Source organism: Perca flavescens, chromosome 8 (assembly GCF_004354835.1).
Source record: "Perca flavescens isolate YP-PL-M2 chromosome 8, PFLA_1.0, whole genome shotgun sequence".
In the NCBI taxonomy this organism is placed as follows: domain Eukaryota; kingdom Metazoa; phylum Chordata; class Actinopteri; order Perciformes; family Percidae; genus Perca; species Perca flavescens.
In genome coordinates this window covers 742,664-764,883 of record NC_041338.1, presented here as the reverse complement: position 1 = coordinate 764,883, position 22,220 = coordinate 742,664, and the positions used below count along the sequence as shown (strand labels likewise).

Sequence of the window (22,220 nt, the reverse complement as noted above, 5' to 3'; positions counted from 1 at the left end):
CTGCTAAAAACACAATTGTTCGTTGCCTCTCTCCTCCCATGATTTCCTCGCGTCTCTCAGAGGCCTCCTCGGTGGGAGGAAGGGAGGCAAGTGGAGGAGTCAAGGAGGCAATTTAAGTGCTATGGGACGTACCCAAACGTAAAGTAAAACAGCAAACTCAAGCATGAGACGTACACATGGATAGAACAAGGAAAACCAGAGAACACAGAAAGAACATGGGTAACACACGGCCAGGAACAAACAGGGAAACATTAACATGAACACACAGGGAATGAACAGACAACATAAAACAGGAAACAGTGGGAACAATAATACAAGGACTGATAACACAAAGACAGGCTGACAAGGGTGAGACAAGCAGGTAAGGACTACAGAGACACGAGGCCGTAAACAACAAGGAAACAGAGAATGAATTACTAAAATAAACAGGACAAATCACAACCGTGAGAGAGACGGCCATCAACGAGTGCATGGCCTGACCTATCAGAGGTCTGTAACCCGGATAATGGGATTAAGATTTATAACTCCTATTTTATTTCACTTCATTAGCCTGTCCAGTGAACACACATTAGGTTTTCCATCACTCAACTCATCAAGTTGTTTGAACAAGACAAGGAAACCAGTAATGTTCTGCTAAACAAACTCAGTTGTCACTTATCAGGGTTAGCTAGCTCAAAATAATGCAGTGTAATATATATAACAGTAAAACAGCAGTAACTCCTTCCAAATGTTCAGTTTTAGACTAACAGTATATGGTCATTTTTGGAGGCTGCAGTTTGTGGTGCTCTTGAATTGTATAGATTTAAACTGACCAGTCTAATCTCTTTATAGATAGACAGAGCTTTTCCAACATGACGGTTGCATCTTTTCAATGTTTTCCTCGAGTCCAATTTGACCCGTTTTCAAGACAATTCTTCAGAAAATAGTTTTGCTCTTTTTGTTTGCTCTGTTGTTTGTGGGGAAAAAAAGCATCAGTTGGTTTTGACCTGGGAATATCCTGGCTAATATTTGACATATACCAGTCTATTATAATCCAAAACTTTAATTCCTCACTTTACTCAGAAATTACATATCATCATCATTTATCTATGCATTTTAGCCTGTTTTACTTCTTGGTACTTTACTAGTGTTGGTATGTACCACGTATGTATCGATTATGAGATTTATAATAGTGTTTCCTCCGCTCATGCTGGGTTTATTGAGTGTTTCCTTAATTACAAAGCCACTTATCACTTCTGTGAAGAATGTTGTGTTGCATTTTATATGTGTGAAAGCTGCTATACAGATAAAGTCTGATTGATTAACTTATTGTGACACCTGTGGCCATGTAATCGTCTACATTAGGCAGAAAATCTGGATAGAGACAAACGCAGACATTTTCCAATTAATGTATAATCATTAAGAAACATGTTATAGTGTCTGTCCCCTTGTAATCACTTTGTCACACCACAGAAGAGATGGCTAAATATAAATAACATAATTGATGTTATTGTGATCACAAGCAAATCATATTTTGTGAGCTCAAGAAAAGAATCTTAAAATTACATTTTTGTGAACTCAACAAAAGGAAAACAACACAAATGGCCCGAGGGAGTTCTTGCTTCGGGATTAACTTCTAGTCTGATATTGATTTTGTTTTGTCACGTCTGACTTTCCTGTGATCATTCATCATCATCATCTGTGACACAATGAATGACTTGGTTTTAACAGCTTCTGTCTAACATGGACGCAGAATAGACAGCAGATAAACAAATGCTAATGCATCTTTACAGAGGATTAGGGCCACATGTGATAAATGTATTAGAGTTCTGAATTATCAGAATTATGAGAAAAAAAGTCTGAATTCTGGGACGAAAGTCTGACTTTTTTTCTCAGAAATTTTGACATGATTCTCAGAATTATGAGTTTAAAGGCAGAACTCAAATACATTTTTCACATGTGGCCCTAATCCTCTTCCGTACATCTTTATATAGACTTAGAGTAGGTCTATAAAACAAGCAGTGCCGATTGTTTAGATAGGGATGTTATTGGCTTCAAGGACAATGAACATAGTGAAGTGCAAATAGTTGCATCTTGACAGTCTGCAGTTCTATTGACTTTCTACTTTGGGGAATGGCATTAAAACCTTCCAGCATATGAAAACAAAGTGTATAGTAGGTAGCAGTATCCATTAATAGAGCCAATACAGTGAGTGAACTTAAGTAGGCTTTGTCCCCAGTCAGTGGATCTATAATGCGTCTATGGACGCCCCGCCTCTCTCATCATGAATAAACGATGTACAGGTCTATTGGCTGTCTCTGTCTGTCATCGGCTCCCCGTTCACTCTTCACACTGACAAGCTACGTCAAGATAGAATGAATGAAATATAAGGAAACCGGAAGTTAGGTGATTGTACTTTCGAAATAAAAGCAGATAACATTTTAATGCTTTTTGGGTACTTCCTTATCCACCTGCAATTAAAAACCTTCAGAGAACCTTTAGAGAACGTTCCTAAAGGTTTTTTAAAAGCCATTCAGAGAGCATTAAGATAACCTTTGTGTCAAATATCACTGCAGATTACATTGTTAGCGGTTGAAAGTCCCCTGCAATAAAGACGCCATGGAGACCTAGTAATTGTGTCGTTGTGTTTGTATATTTTATGGATGGGATGCTGAAACAAGGGGGCAGAAAATACAACTGAGGGGCCAAAGCCCCCCTTTGCCCCCTCGTGGCGAACCTCTGCTTCGTTTGAACAACCAGACAGCCGACTTATAATACTAGTGAAGTATTTCTGTTGGACCCAAATGTTTGTGGTTGTTTTCATTTTTGTCGTTTTTATTACTCCAAAATCTGACCCAAAACAAATGTTTTATTTTGAAAGATGTGAGCGGATATTGTGTTGTTCTGGACTAACTTTCCAGTGGAAGTCGGACAGCTTTAGAGCTTGAACTCAACAACAAGCCCTCAGGCTGGCCCGTCACAGCTAGTTGTTCTTTTCTTTTCCTCTCCCTCTTTTTTTGGAAGTCCTGCTCTTCTGTTTTTTCCTCGGCCTGTGCCTGCAGTCCCAGTGTGAGTGGGTGTGTCGACGCGGGCCAGTGGAGCCTAGTCGCTGCTTGTGCGCACTCTGAAAAAGAGGAAAAAAGTTGATGATGAGTTCAGTGTGAAAGCGGCCCGCCTCGGAGCAGCAGGCAACCGACTAGGAAGGCATGGCAGTCTGGACCAGAGCGGACAAAAATGGTCAACTGGACCTTCTGCTCCGCGACCGCTGGATCCGAGTGACCGCCGAACTGACCCGAGAAACGCTGACTTTAACGGCCGAAGCGGAGGTAACCGGACAGGGGGGCAACCACTGGGACTACAACAACTCTTCGGCGGGCCTGCGAAATGGCATTTCGAACGGGAACGACCCGGGAACGAGTCCGGGGAACCTTGGACGTGGTCAGACCCCGGGTCAGGACCAGAACCATGGGGGTAGGGGGCGCAGCGGCAGCCCGGGGCGCGGGGTTGTCAGTCGGGGTCAATACGACGGTCTGAACAGCCCCGGGAAGTACCACCCGAATAACGGCACAAACTCTGACTTCGGAAGCCCCGGATCTAGCTACGGCAGTCCCGGGTCCAGCTTCGGGTCGAGACAAGGCGACGTTCCCGTCACTTTGGGTTTGGACGGCCCCTCGGAAGCGGTGCGTAAAGTCCGAGTTGTCAAACAGGAGTCTGGCGGGCTGGGGATCAGTATTAAGGGGGGGCGCGAGAACCGGATGCCCATCCTCATCTCCAAGATCTTCCCGGGGCTCGCCGCCGACCAGAGCCGGGCTCTCCGGGTGGGCGACGCGATCATGTCGGTGAATGGGAACGACCTCCGGGAGGCAACACACGACCTGGCGGTGCAGGCGCTTAAGAAGGCGGGGAAAGAAGTCACGCTGGAGGGTAAGTTGGCCAACGCGAGTGCGAGGACTTGCAAAGGCCAAGATTAGACTACTGACACACCTCTGTACATTTCTCCTTTTTCATATTTCCAGTTATTGGCATAGGCAAACCGTTGGATTTGATACAATTTTTTTTTTTTTGTATACATAAGCACATATCCGTGTGAGTCCAACCTGAACATGCAATATATTATCAGACATATAACTTTATATAACTTTATTTTACAGACTCAAGGTCCATATAGAAAAGTGCACATATTACAAACACACAAACATAAATACATACAGACTACCACATATTACATAAAGGGAACATACAAAACATACATACCGGTACATACATACATACATACATACAAATAGCTATGCACAATAATTAAAACAGGCCCAGATGCGTGTTCCAGTGTTTCCACAGTTGGGACAGACTCTGAAACATTGAATATTTTGTTACTTTGTCCCTAGAACTGTAAGTGGAAAAGCACATTAAATACAAGAGTAGCTGTATTCAATGTGAATGATGCTCCTGTTATTCTAACAAGATAATCCATTCATCAGCACCACACATTTGGTCCCTTTTTTATAAGTAGTATAAGAGTACTAGGATGCACACTGCCATCACTCAAGCTTGGAGAACTTTCTAGATACTCCACACATGTTTAACTTTCACCACACAAATAACCATTCCTAGAACACGTTATATGATATAACAACAGCCATGCTGCCATTAATCAACAGGCAGTAACAGTGACTCTTTGACCAGGAGGAGGAGGAGAGCTTGAATAATCTCATCAGAACAGAAAGCCTTTGATTTAGTTTAAACAGGAAAGTAACCACAGTTGTGTGATCATAGTCCGAGTTTGATACATTGTACTGTGTATATTTGAATGGCTGTGGGTTGCTAAAGATAAGAAGTCACTGTGTGACTACACTGATCCTGTCCAGGTCAGAGAAAGAGGAAAACATGTAAATGATCTGTGGGGAAAATCACCATGGGAGAGTATAAAGCAGAAGTATACAACAGTGGAATACACCGAACAATGGATAGGATGTGAAAACATCAATGTATCAAATATTGTATGGGCAAAGTTAGATCCATGTATTCATAAAATGTGTTATTACTGCATTTAGAGCATGACATGCAGGCCTAAATATGAGACACTTTATCAACATGTTGTTAATCTTGGGATTTAAGAAGTAATATCTGTAAGTAAGTCCAGTAAAAGTTTTACTGCTGATATGGGGCAGACTAGAAGTAGCATGTTTTGTGATCTTCTTTGTAGTTTTTTCGTGTTTTCATAGTTTGTTGTAGGGCTGGGCAATATGGAGAAAATCAAATATCACGATATTGATATTTCAGCAATATTCTAAGGTTGACAATTGGTGCTTTAACAAAATATCTTCACACTTAGATTTAAGATAAATAATCACCAGTAATGTGGACATAATGTCTAAGTGGGGAAAAGGCAAATAATAAAATAGTTACAAAAGTCTGGTAAGTTCAGAAGAGTATATCACTTTACTGTAATGCAGCCTTTAAAACCAGGAAAAGACACTTATGTCATATCACAATATTACGATATCCAAAATCTAAGACGATATCTAGTCTCATATCAAGATATCGATATAATATTGATATATTGCCCAGCCCTAGTTTGTTTTCCAATACAACTGAAAAAAAACAGAATAAAATTAAACCACTTTGCCCTTCGTTTGATCTTGTTTAAAAAACAACATTAATCAATCAATATTATTATTATTATTATTATTATTATTATTATTATTATTATTACAGCATTGAGTTAGTCTTGCTATCACCAGACCAAGCTCAGGGCCGGCAGATCGGTCTAGCATTGAGTCCTATGACTGTGTTATTTGAAAGTGAAAGCAACTAGCAGGTGAAGAGGCAGCGAAAGGGCCAGAATATTTTCTCATAAGTTGGTGGACACCAAAACAGAGCAAACGAATGAAAGAATGAATATTGGACTTAACATTTGTCATGTAGCCAGAAACACAACTCCAAATGAATGATGCTCTGTCTGCAGCATGGTAAAGTAATTTTTTTTAACTTTATAAGCTAGAAACAGTATGGTGGCTGTGAGTCTCGTAGCTAATTTAAAAAGAATATATTTTTCTGCCCACTAATGACAAACAATTATTATTTATTTTTTAATTTAACCTTTATTTAACCAGGTAAGCCAATTGTTAGGATAGGGGTTCCCAAACGTTGTCACGTTAAGGACTGTTAAACTGACACAACTTAGACCATGGACCCCCATTTGATAAGATTTTGTCACAGGGTTCCCCATCGGATAGGATTTTTTCTTTTTGATGTATTATTACACAAAGTGTATGAAACCGATGACCATAATAGTCCTAGATTCTGTCATTGTGTTACTTATAGATGGAATTATAGTGAAACTAAATAATTCCAATTTTTGCTGGGAACTCCCTGGGACCCCCTCAAGGACCCCTGGGGGTCCCTGGACCACATTTAGAAAACCACTGAGTTAGGAGATACGTACTGGCTTGAGTTCAGATCCTAAACTGCGCTGATATATAGAACTGTTCAACCTTTAGAAAAGTGGAAAAAGAGCAAATTTGGGGGGGGCACAGAGCCCTTGGGGTTCGGAAACTTCAGGCCAGGAACAGCTAAATGTAGTGTTTAATGGTTCGGAATGAACGCAGGATGAATACTGACGAGCAGGAATTGTAGGAACTAATCAATGTGTGACACATTTACCACTCAAGTCAAAAAGGAGGCCTGTTTTGTGCCTCCCAGAATAAACTAAGGTAAAATGTCCTAGAGTATTTAGGCCATCCACTGTGCTGATTAAATAAAAACCAGAGGCCCTGTATAAAAACCGGGGTTTCCCTACCATTCTAAGGCTTAGGCGCCGTTTGGGCAGCACCATAGCTGTACTTTTAAAATCAATGTAAGCATCAAAACTGACTAAATGACTTTTCTCAGATTTAATGATTGTAGTTCGTCCCCCAGTGGACATCTTAACCCTTGTGTTGTCATCCCGTCCACCTGCAACTTTTTGTTTTTCTGGGTCAAAATTTTAAACTAAAATTGTTTGACACTTTGTCACTTTTTTCCAAGTTTTTTGTTGTTGTTTTTTTTGCCCTTTTTAAAAAATGTTTTATTATTATTTATATTAAATTCATTTTTTTCTTCAAAATGCAAAAAAATTGAATAAAACACCCAGATTACTTGAGTGTGTTTGTGTGTATATATATATATATATATTTTTAATCTGCTTTAGCTATTCCAACATTTTAGACATGGATATGGTAATAATTATGGTCCAAAATGATTGATGATTCTTTTTGGATTGATGGATAGAAGATACTTTATTCATCCTGGTGGGGAAATTTGTGTATCCAGCAGCACACACATTTCCATACACAACACAACAATTCCCTATAATAAATACAATGCAAATGCATTGAGCGATGCCTCCTTAATCCCCTGCCAAATACTTGCACTAGGGCTGCATGATATGAGCAAAATATCTAATATCTAATAACTTACCTGATTCTGTGTTATGATTCACGACATTGAAGGGAATGATAGCTTTTGTATCATTCTAATTTTCATTGAAAAATATAAAAATTATAAAACTTAAAATGATTATAGTGTGATTGTTGCGAGTTTCTGTACCAGATCTGTACCAAACAAGGATTTGTGGGCTGGGACGTCTCTGCAGCACCACAATACTTAATTTAGAATAGTTTGGATTTGGATATTGCACTAGTCCTTATTGCGATAAAGTTAATTTTGCAGCCCTAACTTGCAGCAAGGCTTTCAACAAACCTAGGGAAAACACTGAAAAATGGTATCAACATCAGCTTTTCCATAACCAGAAATGATCCAAAAATACACAGCTTTTTCAGCCTGTTGATGGAGATCTCCACATAGGCCAACAACACATGCAAACCTTGCGCAGAATGTAACACACAGTAGAAGTGTATCAGTGTAACTGCTGGTGGAATTTGGCCTTTTTGCAACTGACAGCTGTATAAAAACCCAGTTGCAGCAACCTTCAGGCGGTCTCCTGCCACACAGCCACAGTCCAGACGTGGGCCTCTGTTTGGAAGAATGTGTCAGCTGCCCGTCACTGTTTGTCAGTTCGACAGGAGGTGAGCTGTGTTGTTTGTGGACCGGCTCTTCCTCCCAGTCGTCTTCTGTCTCTTCTCGGCTGCCACAGCTCTGAGAAAAAAAACAGCAGTCAGACAGAACGAGGCTTGAGTTTCCAGACTGCTGTGCCATGTACACAATACATAAACCCCCAGATATTCTCACAATTAGCTTAGGTGCCCGACATTCCTGACCTCCGCTTGCATGTGCGTATTTAGGGCAAAGGTCAACACTGGCGGCTTCGGCTTGGATGATTCGTGCTGCTCCACGCTTTCACTGATTTTTATTGAGAAACATTTGAGGAGGTGATGGATGCAAAAGTTTTTTTTTTTTTTTTTTTTTTTTACTTCTAACCAAACCATTTAATCAATAAGCACGTTGCCTGAATAGGTTGTCAATCTAATTTTTATATATATAAATTAGATTGACAACCTATTCAGGCAACGTATAAATTAGATTGACAACCTATTCAGGCAACGTGCTTATTGATTAAATGGTCTGGTATATATATATATATATATATATATATATATATATATATATATATATATATATATATATATATATATACACAGCTATAAATATAGCTATAAATATTCAGCATAAGCTATTAACCCTCCTGTTGTCTTCGGGTCAAATTTGACCCATTTTCCAAAAGTTTGTATATCATAAATTTGGGTTTTTAAAAATTTAAAACAAAATAATGTGGATGGTTCCCTACAACACTCTTCACAAGTTTCAATATATGATCAGTTCACTACTTTCATTGAATTTGGGTGTTTTATTCAATTTTATAGCATGTAAAGAAAAATTGATAAAAGAACGTTGAAAAACGTAGGAAATAAATGTCAAAAAAGCACTGAAAAAAGTGACAAAAACATGGAAAAAGCTTAATAAAACGTCAAAACAGCACAAAAATATTGACAGAAACTTGTATACAAAAGTGTCAAAAAAGACGACCAAAACGTTGGAATGTTTTTTACATTTTGACCCAGAAAAACTAAAAGTTGCATGGCCGACAGGGAAGACAACACAAGGGTTGAATATGCCAGTTGCCTGAGATCATTTCTTTTTTAAACTGCAAATCAATCATGTCTTGTTTTCTCAGTTACTAATTAAGCTACGTGGGACAAAGGTACATTCTAGAAAGTTATCTTATTTAGGGTGATTCAATCTGAGTTGTTTTTATCCAAGATAGATCATCTTGTCAAGCGCCATTTGCACTCAGTTATTAAATTTGTTTTAAGAAGTCCAGTCCATGCTAACCAGTTAGAAAATTAGGTTGGATGGTTGTCACACTAAAATTACTTTTGGTTTAACAATGAATCACATGACTATGTGTAATGTGAAAGATGTCGCTCATAGTGATGAACCCACCCAGAGCCCAGGATTAATACCAACTGAGCTTTTCAGTGCATTTCACCTCATTATTTTGGTTTTCTGGCCCACAAACTCAAATTCGACTTGTTTCCAGTAGCAGGCAGCTGTTTAGAGTGAAAAAGCAATTCTATTTTTGAATGTCTTGTTAACTCCTAAATTGAGCTGAACTAAAATATTATAATGTTCTTTCAAGAACCTTCATCTTGATTTGATCTTTTACCTTAAAGTTTCTTTACATTGAACTGCTTTTAAGGTCACATAGTCTCACTTTGCCAGACCTTCCTCCACAGCGCTGTGGAGGAGGGTCTGGAGCAATCTCAGAAGTGGAACCTCGTGGCTATAGACTAAAGGTCACATAGTGTTTTGTAGCGGCCCACTTTTATTTCAAGAAATTCAAGTTTGTTACCAGCTAATTTCTCTAGCTCACACAATATTTTGTATTTTTTTGCTTTCGTCCGCCTTGGCTTAACAAGTAAAACGGCAAAGGGAACAAGTGGGATCTTCTCTCCTGCTGTTGTTTCAGCCTGCAGAAATCTCCATATTTAGTCTATTACTCAGACTAATTTCCTCAAACAAAGAGTTATAACATGATCTGTATGAACTTGTTTAAACGTTTTCTAGAATCAAGTGTCATTGATTGAAGTGCAGTGATCTGCCTCCTGTTTTGTTTTGAAGGTACTGATACTGACTAACGCTAGAAGAAGACACACTGGGAACAAATGGTCTCATTTTGACTTATTCTTCATCAAAGAAAACCACTTGTTTTGATGATGTTTTTGCCTTAATAGATGAACTTTTTTTTAATTAATTTTTAGGCGCGTATAGCTGTCATCTTAATGCCGGCTGTAAGATTTAAGGTTTGTTGCTGTGTGAGGGTAGTTTCACACTCCAGCGTAGAGCTATTCAATTAAACGGCAACTGTTTTCATCATTGATTAATTAAGTCTGTTTTTAAGATACAAGAAAGTCAAAATTCTGAAATGCTCCCAGCTTCTTAAATGTGCATATTTTCTAGTTTCTTGACTTTTCTATGACTTTAAACTGAATTCCGTTTACTTGTGGACAAAAGAATAGGGATCGACCGATTTTTTTTTTTTTTTAGAAACTTTCAACATAACACCCAGTAACAGTAACATTCATTAACTTTATCAGTTATCAGGCAAATAAAACGCAGATATAGATCATCTGCAAACTACCAAAAAACAGCCTGATAATCAGCCAGGGCCGATAATCAGTGTATCCCTACAAAAGAAGACATTTGAAGACGTCATCTTGGGCTTTGGAAAACACTTTTTCACTTTTTTTCTGACATTTTAATCGATTAATCGACAATGAAAATTATCACTAGTTAGTTGCCACTCCCAGGCCATACGAATGAATGAATGAATGAATGAATGAATGAATGAATGAGGTTTTCTTAAACAGACTTTTTCTGCCCCATTAATACTTGACATACATATATCCCAGACATGACATGCCGCTGGTTAATCCCCCTCCCCTCACCAGCTGACTGACAGACACAATATCCCATATGTCCAAATGATTGGCTGCAGATTGCTACAGCTGCCCCTTGCGTCTCATTGGCTAAGCCTGCTGGTGAGAGGAAGGAGACGCAGGATGAGCCCTTTGTTTGAGTAATTGGAGGAATAAAAACGGCACATAGCAGACACAGAGGCTATTGATGAAACGGGGACAGCCCTGACGAGGAACAGTTCTTTTCTTTTGTTCCGAGGCCAAAGCTAGCCGACCGTCCGTTCACTGTGTCGCCCGGTGTACTCATGGGGCGAGATCTGCCACGGAGCATGAATCTGCACAGCCTGAAATAGGCCACGTCAGTTTGTCAGCTCTGTCGCCGTATGAACTCCACCGCCTTTGATATCCATCTGCAGATATGTCTCTGGTATCCAGCTGTTGAGAGAATCTTAAATGAGCGTCTGGAATGTGACAGAAACTGACATTTGAATTACATGCACTTGCTTTAGTTTGGCTGATACCGAAACTATTAGCTTTTTAAATATTAATACAAAATACATTCATATAATAAAAAGAAAGACAGACTGTTGTAAAACAAGTTGTTATTGCTCTAGGAAGTCAGCTAATGGTAGCTTTTACATCAAAAATCTAAATAACCGTAAATTGCAGACATAATTTACACCCATAAATTGTAAAAAGAGAGAAGAAATAGTTTAATTGATTCAACCTGCGCTGCTCTCTCCATTGTGAAAGTTTCTTCTGTTGCGTCTCAGTTACATTACTCCCCTTTGAACAGCCTCTATACTGTTATTGGCCCGTTGACTTTGTGTTTACATCCAGCGTTTCCTCCCTGTGGGGACCTACTGTGGATAAACCAGCATCAGTCTGTGTCCTCACTGCCAACACAATGGCTAGACATTTGTAATCTTTTTAGAAGTCACTACAGTAGAGAATGATGAATGGGATTATTTTTGTCCATAATCTGCTTTATCCTTTGTAGAAAGTTGGCACACATATTCAAATACACTTCTGGGCCATACACTGGCCTTTAGAAAACTGACTTATGTAATTCCATAAATGTTATAGTGTGGTGTTGCAGATAAACATTGTTCATGTGTTTACACTTCAACAGCATTCAGGTTAGAGGACAACAAAGAGGAGGGGACAGGTGTGACTCTGTGTTTGAGGGATCAAGGGAATACTTTCTCCTGTTATGATCTGTGTGTGAGAGATAGTTTGTGCGTAATAGTGTGTGTTTGTCCATTATAATATGTGATTATACTGCTGTGCAGTAGGGGTGGGGGAAAAGAATCGATTCACGTATGTACCGTGATTTCTTTTCCTAAATACAACTACATGACCAACCTGCAATGGACATGTTCATAATGCCAGTGTTAATGTATCTGCACGTGTATATGAGAGGAGGGACCCCATGAGGATATCAATCCCCCCCACACACACACACACACAAACACACTGTTCTCATTAGGTTTCTGGCACAAACGGACTTCGAGGGAGGGGGGGAGGAAGAGAGGGAGCTGACAAGATTAAGAAGGAAAAGACTGAGGTCGGACTTTATGAGAGGTAAGGGAACAGAGGAAAGAGAGGGATGAAGAACAGGAGAAAGAGTGGGACAGCAAGAGGGAGGTGAGAGACCGAGGACTGTAGATAGAGAAGGAGGGAGGGAGGAGAATAAGAGAGGAATGAGAGAGAAGCGAGTCAGTAAAGAGTAGCAGGCCAAACCACAGGGGAATTTCTGGGCAGTTTTTGGGGAAAAATACAGAGGCTGGGGTCTGACTGCCTCACTTGCTGCTCTGTAAGCTATTATTTTGGCCATACCATAGTGTGTGTGTGTGTGTGTGTGTGTGTGGAGAAAGAAGAGTGGAAGGCGGGCAGTTTTACGGGTAGCTTTTTCGCCACAACTAACGCCACAACCAAATATGTGTCGAGTCAGACTCTTCTGCTTTTTGCACTCCTCCTCTTCTACATGTTATCCTTTTTTTCTTCTGTCCAGCCTCCTCCGTGTTTCCCTCTTTCTTTCCCTCTGTTGCTGCAGGCAGAGAGATATGAAGGGAGGCAGATGAGTTGACCTCATGGGATGTTGGTTGTCCTCTCTGGGGAATCTCTCTTACACACATTAATACACACACACACACACACACACACACACACACACACACACACACACACACACACACACAAATGAGCCGGTAGTCCTCTGTGTACAGACCTAATTCACAACAGAAATGGAACTGGGTGAAAGGCCTGACCGAACTAATGAGTTCATTTAACCGCACCAAATGAGAGAGACAGACAAACAGATGTGATGCAAGCATAGACTGTAAAAATGCAAGCACAAAGCACTAAAATATGCAGGACAAACTGGGGAAATATGTAACATTGAAAAGCCCCAACTGCTGGTATTTCATATATTCCCAAAATTGTTTTCAAGGACTAGACAGGATGGCCAAAAATGTTAAATCTCGAGCTCACAATGTGGCAGGTAGAAACAGCACAATGGATACACCTGTAGTGCTGGTAGCACCTCAGCTGTTAAAAGAGGCTACATCCCACGACCATGGGTTTAAATTCTGTGGCTACATCAAAGAATGCAACCGCTCACAGCCCTTTCATTTAGACCAAACATAAAACTGAACAGGAGCAGATGTACACTGGTCCACTCTGCCAACACATTACACAACAGAGCATTCATAAGCCTCACAGCAAAGTTTTCTGAACCAAGATTAAAGAAATGTTGGTTGTGAAGCTATCTGACAACAAAATAGGAAAGATACGACAAGAACCTAATTATTACACATTTCAATCATAGAACCAAAAAAATGGATATTAGGATTTGCCATAACAGGATTTCAGGTTAATACTCCATTGTCATCCATTCTTGAGACTTTGCTCAAGATGCCGTTTTTAGTATCCGAAGTGCATAGAGATTTTAGCTTGGACTTGTCCAATATATTGGCCACTTGGTTATGTCTTACATAATACAAAATATCTACTTGTCAGATAACTATCTTAAATGTAGTGCTACCAGTATGACTGCATTTTATTATTTATAAAAAAAATAATTTAACCTGGCTACAATGCATCAGGTTGATGCCAACCTCTATTAGGGAGCAGGCTTGTCTGCTTGTAATCAACCAATCAGACACAAGAAAAGCAGTCGGGTAACCTGTCCCCAGCCAAAAATAGCTCCAAAGCAATGTCAGACAATACAATGATGTAATGCACAATCGTCACTAGGTGTTGTTTTTGCTTCACCTTTATTTATCAGGGTGAAGTGCACTGAGAGAGCAATGCTCTCTTTTTCAGGGCCGCCCTGACTACATTCACACAGTTACACATTTACACCTGAATAATATTAGCATCACTAAAATGGGTCCACAGTGTCATCATCATCAGCTGGAGGTCATAGGTTGCCAACCAACAGATTCTCCGAATCCAGTGACAAGATTAATATATATTCTGAAAGCTAACCAACCCGTCATATGAAGTTTGTCAGTGCTTACTCATAATGATGATAACCTGCTGATAAACCAGAGCTTTCATGTGAAAAACCACCATTGTGAAACTCCCTGCCGGTGTTGGGAAATGAATTGTTCCCATATCCTCTTTTCATGTCCTGCTAATTAAAAGGCTTGTTCAGTAAAACATTAACCCCTATGCACATATACTATACAGTATTAGGTCCTTCTGTATGTTTCTCAGATCAGACTGGCTGAAGTTAAAGTAGCCAACGATCAATTGGGATTGACATTAAATAGAAAGCTGCAGAGAGCAGGGGTCTCCAACCTTTCTTAATCTAAGGGCTACTTTAAAAAATGAAAGTGGCTAAGAGCTACTTGCATCACATTGCTTACATTTATTTACACAACACACATAAGCTGAATGAAGCTACTGTTTGTTCTCGTACGAAATACCCATTTTGCAATACCCAAAGCTTATGAAAAATCTACACTTCACACCAGGGTTCATGACTATTTTACATTTCTTTTAGCCCACATAATTAGTTAATATTCCCATCAGGGTCCAAGAAAACATTACACTTCTACGGCCCACGAAGTTAGCTACCTCACTTTTAATATCGTGGTAGTTTTGTGTCTCAGTTTGTCAACTTATTGGCGAGCTACTGGAAACCTGATCGCAAACTTCTTGTTGGAGACCCCTGGTGTAGGCATGTATGTGTTTTTGTCTTAACAAGTATAACTTATTTTATTTGTTTATTTATTTGATTAGGACAATTCACATTAATGAAAATTTCTGTAAATGCGCTAGTGTAAGCCAGTCGGCTAATTTTCAACTGTAGTCCTAGTTACCTAGCATGCATGTCTTTATGGTGTGAAGAAACTTGCGCAGATTGTAGGGTAAAATGATTGAGCTGATGAACTCAGTCTCAACAAGAGGTGGGCGTTGTTTCTAGAAATGTTCCAATACCATTTTTTTTCTTCCGATTCTGATACCTGAACTTCCCTATCAGTCGATACCGAGTACGATCCAGTATTATTGCCAGACCTTCCTCCACAGCGCTGTGGAGGAGGGTCTGACTAGTCCACACAGCATTCTGGGATGGAAGCAGAACTGGCTCTGGTTTATTGGCAGTTCTTTAAACCAATCCCGATCGTCCTGGGTAGCGCAAACAGAGCCACGGTGCCGCAACGTGTGGACGTTCAAAAGTAGTTTTAGTCGTGCAACAGAAAACTCCGATTGGACAGATAGTCTAGCTAGCTGTCTGGATTTACCCTGCAGAGATCTGAGGAGCAGTTAACCATAGTCCTCATAAATCCACCGGATTTTAAAATTCCAACACAAAGAGAGCGCAAGGTAACTGATATCCAGCCGAAAGAGGGACATCGGGCAGAATTACCGCCAGCACCGGCGCAATCCCGGAAGTGGAACGTCGTGGATATAGAAATGAATTAATTATGAATACATACGGAGAATAAATGCCATAGTACATTCTTTTATTATTTAGTTTGACAGTCAGTCATAACTGTAAAAAAACACAACAAAACTGCTTTTTTCAGGGCTTAATTACATGCTATCGGATCTGTGCAAAGACTTTTACCATCATTTTAGGCAGTATTGGAGGTAACAATTTTAGTTGTTTCCATGGACTATTTCACCCTCTAACATATTCAAAGGGCCACACTGGTCTGCCAACATACTACTAGACACCACTCTGTCCTGCAAAGCCAACAATTCCCTCAGAGCATCAACACACATAAATTCCAAAACTTTCTTAACTACAAAACTATATTAATACAATGTAAGAGTATGTGTAACTCTGTAGTATCAAAATGTTGCTATGTGATGCAGAGACTTATTTGTCTCTCTTTATTTTATGTGCCAACTTAAGGTTTTTGGGCAGTAGTATTCAATTTCAACTTTGACATTTGCTATGATTGATTATTTCTTCATTCCCTGTCAACTACATCCCATTTTTTTCTATAGTGTGGTCTCAGTCATTAAAGTAGTGACAGTATTATTAATAGGAGGATTATAACTACCATTGCTAATAACTGTAGAACTGCTAAGAGATAACTGGAACGCTGATAACTGCTGTACAGTGATGCTCAGTGAGCTGTCGGTTTAGTATTTGAAGATATAAACATGTACAACCACAGAGAGTTCTGGGTCTGCTCCGCGGACGGAAAATATCTCAGCTGAACATCTCTGCAGCAAATCTGATTATTAGTCTGAAAGAAGGGCCTTGCAGCAGAGACACCCACTTGGGCATTCAGGAATGCTCTAACACTCACTTACTTACTCCAAACCACTTACATTTGCAGAAGTGATCCCAGACCTTGTTGGTATGGGCGCTGTGGTTATGAGGGCCGGTCAAATCAGGCTTCAATTTCTTGGCTTGATGCCTTAGCATTACTACCAGCCCCGCCCTTCAATCTGAGTCATACATACGTAATGGACACACAAGCTGCAGGGACTCAAGCATTGTGCAGCTCTTCCTGCTTCTCTGGCTCAGTCATCTCGCCTATGTATCTCTTGCTGAGATCATTTTAGAATCATAAATAAGCACATTGTTGTAGACTTATCTTTCTGTAGCTCTCATGCACACATACTGACACACACCTTCACAAGCCTAATATTTCAGTCTACATTCAAGAATGACCTCACCTCCTGAGAGTCTGGTCTCAGGTTTCATACAGAGCTGAAGGACCCAATGGTCCAACACACACACATACCCAGGTCCCAGAAACTCAGTGTTTGTCTCTTTTCATTTCTCATATTCACACTAGAGCTGCAACAATCGATTAGTTGATGGATAGAAGAAAAAAATCGCTAACTGTTTTGATAATTGTTTAATCATTTTAGTCTTTTCTCATGCAAAGATGTCAGAAAATGCTATTTTCACTTCTCAAATGTGGAGATTTCTTGCTCTTTTCTGTTTATATCATATTAAACCCAGGGTTTCCGTGGGGTCTTAAGTTTCAAGATCCAAATTTTAGTCTTTAAAAAGTCTCAAATTTGTTCAAGTTTTTATGTTCTTAAATAATTTTAAACAGGTCATCATTTTCCTACATCCGTGTAACGTTACCTCTAATGTTCATTGAAAAGCTCCCTGAGCGCTTTAGTGTGATTTGTTTTTTAATTCCGTGGTGTTGTAGTTCTTTCTTTCTTTAGTCCAAATATAATTTTGCTGTGTTACGACTACAAATGAGACCAACATGCTACGTATATTGCAGCCATTATGCTTTCGCGAGTCTCTTTGGGATTGCACCATGGACATGAAACTGATTTTATTCTTCAGCTATGGGGAAGTGAAAGTTTAGTGATACTTGACTTGAATAACTTAGTTCAGGGTTTGATTAGTCTATATCGACGACGTTTCATTTCCACGATTGCTCCAGTGCCGCCTGAAATTCCACCGGAAGTCCCTCATTTCGATCAAACGTCCCCTTCCTCTTTCTCTGTGTTGGCGTTCTAACCTCCGGTGGATTTGTGAGGACTATGGTTAACTGCTCCTCAGATCTCTGCAGGGTAAATCCAGACAGCTAGCTAGACTATCTGTCCAATCTGAGTTTTTTTGTTGCATGACTAAAACTACTTTTGAACGTACGCATGTTCCACCAAAACAAGTTCCTTCCTGAGAGGCACCTTTATTGTGTCCGGCGCTTAGCACCGCCCAAGATGATTGTGATTGGTTTAGAGAAATGCCAATAAACCAGAGCATGTTGTTCTCCTATTCAGGAATGCTATGTGGACTAGCGTGAGTCTAGGGCTTGGTTGAAGCCAGTTGCTTTTGATGTCGTTATATAGGTCTTAAATGTTATTCATAATGGTCTTAAATAGTCTTAAATTTGACTTGACCTGCAGGGACCCTGTAAACCACATATCTTTGGGTTTTGGACTGACAAAACAAGCCATTTTAGGACATCGCCCTTGGGCTTTAACAAACTGGGATGGACATTCTTCAACATTTTCTAACATTTAATGGACCAAATGATGATGATGTAATAGAGAATGAAAATAATCGTTACTTGCAGCCCTAATTTGCACTCACACTTACTGTGCATGTGCACACAAGTAAACTATAAGGTCTTGCATTGGAGGAAACGCTGAGGAGATAAAAGGGGCATGTTCAAAGGAGGATAAAAGAGTGCAAGAGAAAGTGACGGCATATGACTGTGTGCCAGGAGGGGGCGGGTGGTGTACAAGGCAGCAGGACCAAATTTGGAAAGTGAATCCATCACATCGGAGCAAAAGCCATTGTTTTACAAACCGCGGACCTGCCAAGCTCACAGCTGGACGGCCATGTTAACTCTTATTTTTCTACGATAATTTCAAACGGGACCACTATGTCCTTTTAAGACATGCTGGAAGATAGCAGGAACTGTTTACATTCCAAGTTGTTGGCCAGAATATGATCAGTGTCCTTTCCATTTGAATGATTTACTGTATGAATAATTGGGTATGATTAAACTTTAGGTTGGACAAACACAGGACAGGACACAATTTTCCATCCCACATGAATTTACTAGCTGATTGTTGACAGAATCAAACCACAGCGTCCTCCAACTATGTTTAAAAAGTCTAACCCTAACCGGGCCAGATTAAATACTTACTTCTTGCAGAGAACTTTCAGAGTGTTTCCTTATGGCCTGGTTTATAGCTGGCTGCACCATATATTCTGAGTGTTATTGGGTGGGATCCCACAGATGGTCAAACTATCAACACACTATTTCCTTGAGATCTGTGGATATTCAACAGCTGTCCCCAGCAAACTGGTGTGTTTATTCTATTGTGATAAGAAGTAGAGTATCTGTGGATCTCACATATTTGTAAAAGATTTTGCTTAATTTGGCCAATTAAGATTATTGTTGTACCTAGGACAACTTTATGGGAATTATTTGTTGCCCCTTGTTTGTTTCTCTACGTGAAGCCATAGCATGGAATAGATTATGGAGCATTTGATGCTACATTTGAAAGAGACATTGAAAGATTCAGTTAATGCTTATTAGAAACCTGCCGCACTGTCATTCTTTTGGAGCTTTACAAAAGTTCAAATTATAATAGATTGGGTTGAACATTTAGCTGGTTCCAATTTAAAGCTGCAACTACTAGTTATTTTCATGAACAATCAATCATTTGCTGTATAAAATGGTATATAAAAACTCAAAAGAGTCTTAAAGGGTAACTTTGGTGTTTTCCTTAGACACCAATGCATGGGAAAAATAGGGTCCAGGTTGAAAAATACCGAAATTACCCTTTAACCCTTGTGTTTTATTCCTGTCAACCATGCAACTTTTTGTTTTTCTGGGTCAAAATTAAAACTTTTTTCAACTTTTGTCACTTTTTTTCAGATTTTTGTTTTTGATTTTTTTTTTGGGGATAGTTTTGTTATTTTTATCCCACATTTGTGAAGTTTTTCCGGCATTTTGTCACTTTTTTCAATGATTTTTTTCTATATATAAAATATAGTGGCCGGGTGTGCAATTCCGACCTGCGGCCCTTTGTTGCATGTCATTTCGTGTCTTCTGTAAAATAAAAATGCAAAAAACAAAAAAAAATTAAATGTTCACCAAGTGAGGTTCAGCATATGGGTAAAATGAGTAGTTCTGTCACAGTGTAGAACCCACAGAATGGGATGAGGAATGTAATGGTATAACTATATCGCCCAACCTGGGTGCAACTCAATCATGCCACCTTGTATTGGCCTGTATTGGATGTCCATCGGTTGATATATGCTATATCCTCTTCTGTGTTCCTCCACAGTGAAGTACATCCGTGAGGTTTCTCCGCTCTTCAAGAAGCCATCCCTGGTGGCCGACCTACCGTGGGACGGCGTCCGCCCACAGTCGCCCAGCTACAGCGGCAGCGAGGACTCTGGCTCGCCCAAACACAGCAGCTCCTCCTCCTCCAAAGACAGAAAAGTCATAAGCCTGAAGATGTGCTTCATCAGCAGGAACCTCACCATGCCAGATCTGGAGAACAGGTACGATGTGAAACTCCTCAGTAGGGTTGCAACTAACTATTAATCTGCTCATCATTTTCATTCCATAAAATGTCAGAAAATAGTGAAAAATGTCCATCCCAGTCAGTGCGTTTACATGCTACTTTGCAGTCCTTGTCCCTGGTCGGGTTTTAAAAAATCAACAAAAAACAAGATCATAGAAAATACAGAAAGAAAGAAAGAAAGAAAGAAAGAAAGAAAATAAAATTTAGATAAAAATTGTGTCGCTAAAAGGGACACTATTAGTGCTCACATCTCTGTTGTTGTTTAACCCTCTGATTCTGTTTGTGATTTAATTTCCGTGGATAAAAAATTCCATAAGTGTGAACCGTTTACTGACAAGAAGGATTGACCAAAATTTGTTCTGCACATTGGGACTCTAAATTTCTGGTTAGCTACTCCTCTTGTCGTGGTCCGGCCATTATTTCTATGTGCAATGAGACACAGCGCCCGTGCCCAGTCCATTTAAACATTTAAAAATACATTTGCTTTGTCTCATTCAGACTTCTGGAGCTCCATTCCCCAGACGGCCAGCACACGGTGGTGCTGCGTTGTAAAGACGGCCCCAGCGCCAACTCCTGGTTCACTGCCGTCCACACCAACATAGCCGCTCTGCTGCCACACACCCTGGCTCACGTCAACGCTTACCTGGGGGCCTCGTCTTCGGCCTCCACGCACCCCCATCTCAAACACATTGGCTGGTTGGCTGAACAGGTAAACTCAGCTTTGTTTAGTTTAACAGCAACATGCTACATATGTCTTAAACATTTGTAATAATGTGGTCTGGGGGGAATACTCTGTTCAGATTGGCTGCAGGTTGTCCATTTAAAAAAGTGATATAGGACACCTTCTAATGAGTTCTGGTGAAACTGACTGTTGTTACCGCCTGGTTCAAGGCTGGCAACAAAAGGGAGGTCACACACAGATATATCAGGCAAAAGTAGTTTATTTAAACTAACTAGACATATTAACACAAACAGTGAAGCAGGGGAAAATGGCTAAACTAGCTATGTTAAAAGTGTCACTGACACCAAAATTAGTTTTTTTTTATTTTGGATGTGGTTGCTGGTTGGCAAAATATCAATGTATCAATATAAGGCTAACAAATAGGAGAAAAAGATGGTCTGTTTTTTTGCATTTCTTTAAACCAATCTCAAATCTTCTGGGGCGGCGCTAAGCTCCGGTCGCTAAGCTCCGGTCGCTAAGCTCCGGTCGCTAAGCTCCGGTCGCTAAGCTCCGGTCGCTAAGCTCCGGTCGCTACGGCAGATCTGCAAAATGGACTCAGGAAAGAACTTGTTTTGGTGAAAGATTTGCACCCCGCAAAAAAAAAAAAAGGCCACATAAAATATTAAATAAAGTTAACTGCATATAACTGCAATACAGTAACGTGAGCTATATAAATTAGCTGGATGCATGGTTAAACGTAATCAGTGTATCTCGGTGTGTATTTTGTCAATAGTAAATCCCCGCCCACAATCGGCCCCAAAAAGTCCCAGTTAGAGAGTGAATGCCGTAAACATATGCTTTGTAAATTTTTACAATCCTTTCCCGGAAGAACCAAGCAGACCTGCCTTGTTTTGCACGATCCAAAATTTCTTGCCATTTTCATGCTCTAGCTTGCTAGCTCCAAGCTTGTTGTTTTTTTTTCCCTAAACTGACAGAGTTTTGCCGGCCAACAGCTGGTTGGTCCTCGGGCAATAAAAATGTTTTGTTTAATTATGTTACCATGACATTTGTTCAATTTTAGGGTTAAATACATATTAAGGCAATATTATACTGTATATTCTGGGACATTTGGCCAAGATAGAATATAATCACACTATACAGTATCTTTTATCAGC

The 22,220-nt window shown here is 39.9% G+C and overlaps 1 protein-coding gene across 1 annotated transcript in view; it reads left to right on the top strand.

Moving 5' to 3' along the window:
• Positions 1–2,914: 2,914 nt before the first annotated feature.
• The window catches only part of sntb2 (syntrophin, beta 2), a 29,259-nt gene continuing 9,953 nt past the window's right edge, over positions 2,915–22,220 (top strand). The window contains exons 1-3 of the mRNA XM_028585638.1: positions 2,915–3,903; positions 20,142–20,361; positions 20,883–21,093. Coding sequence (XP_028441439.1) covers positions 3,186–3,903; positions 20,142–20,361; positions 20,883–21,093 — 1,149 coding nt within the window. The 5' untranslated portion in view covers positions 2,915–3,185. The remainder of the gene's footprint in view (positions 3,904–20,141; positions 20,362–20,882; positions 21,094–22,220) is intronic.